The sequence below is a fragment of the Austrofundulus limnaeus genome, unplaced genomic scaffold (assembly GCF_001266775.1).
Source record: "Austrofundulus limnaeus strain Quisiro unplaced genomic scaffold, Austrofundulus_limnaeus-1.0 Scaffold309, whole genome shotgun sequence".
In the NCBI taxonomy this organism is placed as follows: Eukaryota; Metazoa; Chordata; class Actinopteri; order Cyprinodontiformes; family Rivulidae; genus Austrofundulus; species Austrofundulus limnaeus.
In genome coordinates, this window is record NW_013952711.1 from 186,899 (window position 1) to 190,947 (window position 4,049).

The 4,049-nt window shown below is 40.4% G+C and overlaps 1 protein-coding gene across 1 annotated transcript in view; it reads right to left on the reverse strand.

The window, feature by feature from the left end:
• LOC106527118 (somatostatin receptor type 2) overlaps positions 1-4,049 on the reverse strand; it is an 18,932-nt gene that overhangs the window by 10,222 nt on the left and 4,661 nt on the right. Inside the window, exon 2 of the mRNA XM_014021888.1 lies at positions 2,474-3,126. Coding sequence (XP_013877342.1) covers positions 2,474-2,855 — 382 coding nt within the window. The 5' untranslated portion in view covers positions 2,856-3,126. The remainder of the gene's footprint in view (positions 1-2,473; positions 3,127-4,049) is intronic.

Genomic DNA, 4,049 nt, shown 5'->3' on the forward strand with positions numbered 1-4,049 from the left:
GAATCTCTCTGGGCTGCAACTGTTGCAGATTAAAAATCAAAAATAAGTAGTTCCTCTGGATGGGTTCTTCTTTAGTGAAAGGTTTCGTCTCTCCTCCAAGAGACTTCTTCAGTCTGATGAGTTTCAGGTGAACTCAGCCTTATAAGCACTGCCTCCACATGGACAAACAGGTTAGTCACATGCAAAAGAAGGCCATTGCCTAACAATAGGCTTGATTAGCTCTGTTGTTCATAGAGAGTCATGTGCCCCATCACCTGACCCGTGCCGTGTTATGTGCATCTAGTGAGTCTAGGGGCTCGACGTCCCCTTGTTTTTGTCCCTTTTTCCCTCTTTGTGTTTGGTATCATTGGGGCCCTGATTCACACCTTTTGCTCACAGGGGGCTGAGTCATACTTGCAGTGACAGCATTGTAGGAGGAGGAAAACTGGACACGAAGGCCTCCACTTCTGTTTAATGGTGGACAGTTTTTTTCTTCACAAAGATGGCTTCCTTTACTCCTCTCTCAAACCAACGTTCCTCTCTATCAAGGATGAGAACATCTTCATCCCTGAAAAAGTGACCACTGGCCTGTAGATGAGTGTAAACTGCACTCTCTTGCATGTGACTAACCTGTTTGTCCATGTGGAGGCAGTGCTTATAAGGCAGAGTTCACCTGAAACTCATCAGACTGAAGAAGTCTCTTGGAGGAGGGACAAAACGTTTCACTAAAGAAGAATCCATCCAGAGGACCTACTTATTTTTTCTTTTTGATTGAGACTGAAACTATTTGAAGGACTGGATATGGCCTTTTATAATTGGTTTAAAAAGGAATTAGAAGTAAAACATCAGGTTTTCTTTCACTGTTGAAGATGACAACTAGAAGATCAGAGCTTCAAGGATCTTTAAACTGCAACCAGAAAACAAAGACATAATAATGTGGCAAGACAATGTGGAATGATAACAAGTAGCACGAAAATGACTAAATTGTTTTCCCTCCTTGAAGAGAACCTAAATTTATCACTATGTGAAACTCTCAAAGTCATTGTTGGATGTATGTCTGTAGCAGTCAGGCAGTAGTATCACAGCTAGTTGACATTAGCAAACAAAAAATGGTCGTAACTCTGTTTCATTTAAAGATATTGATGTAAAATGTATTGTAGGGGTTGCTGAAAGTCATCTCCAAAACATATGTTGGTGAGGTGGTGAAAATCAAGCATTTCTTCAACAAATGCTAAGTTTTAACTTTAAAATGAGCTACTACACCTTATTCTTTAAGTGTTTAGGTTTTATTTCTGAATCAGCAAAGCTTTTTCTCATGCCAATAAAATCAACTAAAATCTAATTAGATCCTTCTATTCTATTTCTAGAAATCAAATATTTAAAAAAATCTTTTTAGAGACAACTCTGGTTGAATAATTTTGTCTGGGAGGTTCTGGACTGATTGAAAGGACCAAAAACCAGCTAAAAAGTGGTCAGGAGTAGAGTTGTTTAGTAAAAGGAGCTTCAGTACTTATTGTTTAGGTTTGTTTAGGTTCTTTAGCTCAAGAAAACCACCACAACAGATCAGACCAGGTGTCAGGCTGACTGCTGGAATGGCAAGTGGTTTGTCAACCAGATGTGGGCCAGGTCTGGCTATGATGGCACTGTTTGTATGATGGCATTCTACAACTGGCCCAGTGTTTATTTGGTATTTGTGGTCCAAATCTGTCAGTACCACATTTGGCCAGGTTGTTGTTTGGCCAGTTGCTGCCAAACAACAACCTGGCCATGGTTTATGTGGGTGCTGATTTATTTGGGTGCTGGTTTATGTGGGTGCTGCCCATGTGTGGACCACCTCTGGCAAACTACATGTGGGCCACCAAAGGCCCATCATTCTTTGCTGTATCTGGGCCTAGTTTTACTTCTCAGGTCTGGACATGTTGGCCAAAACAATTTTGCTTTGTGGGACTGGTCAATCCTTTGTGAAAGAAAGTTAAATTATTCTATCCCACATTTAATTTTAACAATCAAATCTTTCAAGGCCGTGCTGGTACAGTTTTACTTATTGTAAATTATTCAAAAACAGTAGATGAGGTCATGACTGTACTGTAAATGTGGACCAATTGACCCTTTTTTTGTTTTTAGAAAAMGGTCAAAGAAATGAGTCAAGTAAAAAAAGGATTTTTGCTCAATTGAAAATTATCAAAATTTTAAAGGAAAACCAATAAAATTCATTCACTCTTTGTGTTCCTGTAGACAAAGCAGGACGGGTAGTGTACGTTGAAACTTTTGGACAACTAATGCTACAACTCTGTTCTGGAGACTGTGGTGTTTCAGAAATGTGTCAATGTGGCGAACAGCTTGACATTCAAAAAGACAAAAGATTTCATTTTGTATTTTTCCTACAACCACAATGACTCAAAAGTAATTTTTTTGGGGAACCTAAAAGTTCTCTTTCAATTAAAACAGTTGCTCCTATCTGCAATGAATCATTAGCCTTCTGCTTTCCACCCACCTACAGTCATGATTACTCTGCACAGAGCCTCTCCAAAGGGCCAGTGGACCAGCGCCAGCTGCAAGGCGATGAACGGCAGACACATCATGCACAGGACATCTGCCACCGCCAGGTTCAGGATGTAAATGTTGGTCACAGTCTTCATTTTGGCATAACGTAGGATGACGTAGATGACCAGGGTGTTGCCACATAATCCCACAGCACACACCATGAAGTAGATGAAGGTGATGACCACAGAGCTGGTCTTATCCTGGTGGGGCTCTTTGGGGTCTGGGTTGGTGTCATTTGGGTAGGAATCATTCCCTTGGATGTCATACAGGAGGGGCTCTGGGATTGAGATGTTAGGTGAAGTTGGAAGAAAGGACCACTGATCTAAGGCCATGACTTGTGTCAGTCAAATCTGAAATATTAGATGATAATGAGAGGGATGATCTGACCTTTAGTTTATAATTTACCAAACAAAGCTGAACAAAGAATGTTAAAGAACTTTCTAAAAAAATAGTCTTGGGTATTTAGAAATTTAAATTGTATGGGTTTGGGACACTGGGGATTGGAATGTCCAGGTATTATTATTAATATTATTATTTTTATCTACGGAGAGCCAAAGTTTTCACATTCTAGCGGTGAAGAGGCGGTCAAATCTCAAGACAAATCTAGAGAGAGAAAAACAAAAAAAAAACATGAAAAATTCATCTGAACAACAAAAGAGTATTCCCTTTGAGAAATAATAATAGTCCCTCAATAGCCATGGCAACAAACATTTTCACACCTTCAACCATACAAACATGTAAAGTGTTTTCTCCTGAGGATGCTCCAGATTGTGCCTCTGTAAGATCAATTTTTCTTTTCCATCACCCTTCCGGTCTTGTTCCTCTCACAGCAGACAGTAACGCGAAGGAGACAGCTTATTCCGAATTAAAGATGTGCAGTTTTGTAGAAAGAACAACTAAAAACTTTGGGCTATTTTGTTTTGCATTTTAGCCACACAGTTCCAAGCACACATGGTTCCTTGGTGTTATGTTCTGGCTGTTAAAGCTGAAATGGGCAAACATGGCATGAATAAAGTCATACTTGCTGTCAGATTCATTTGTATTCTACAGTTGGACACATTTCTGCTCGGTCCTTTCAGGGTTTCTGCTGTCCACTTTCTTCAGGCCTTAAATCCACTCTGCTGAGCCCAGTTTTCCAGTTTTTTTTTTTTTTTTTTTTGTGTGTGTGTGTGTGTGTGTGTGTGTGTGTGTGTGTGCGCATGCGCGCTTGTGTGCTTACAGCTTTGGTGACATTTGGGGGCAATTTTAAAACAAAAACCCTACATTTGGGGACAAAAGTGGAGTCCCCATTTGGTTTAAATACCATTGGTGGGTTGGGGGTTGGGTTTAGGACCAAGGTGTGAATTGAGTTTAGGTTAGTTTTAGGGTCAGGTAGGTACCTGTGAGCCTTACAGTTTGTGGTCAGGGTTAGGCTGTAGAAATGGAATGGAAGTCAATGGAATGTCCCCAATTGGATAGCTGTGCAAACGTGTGTGTGTGTGTGTGTGTGTGTGTGTGTGTGTGTGTGTGTGTGTGTGTGTGTGTGT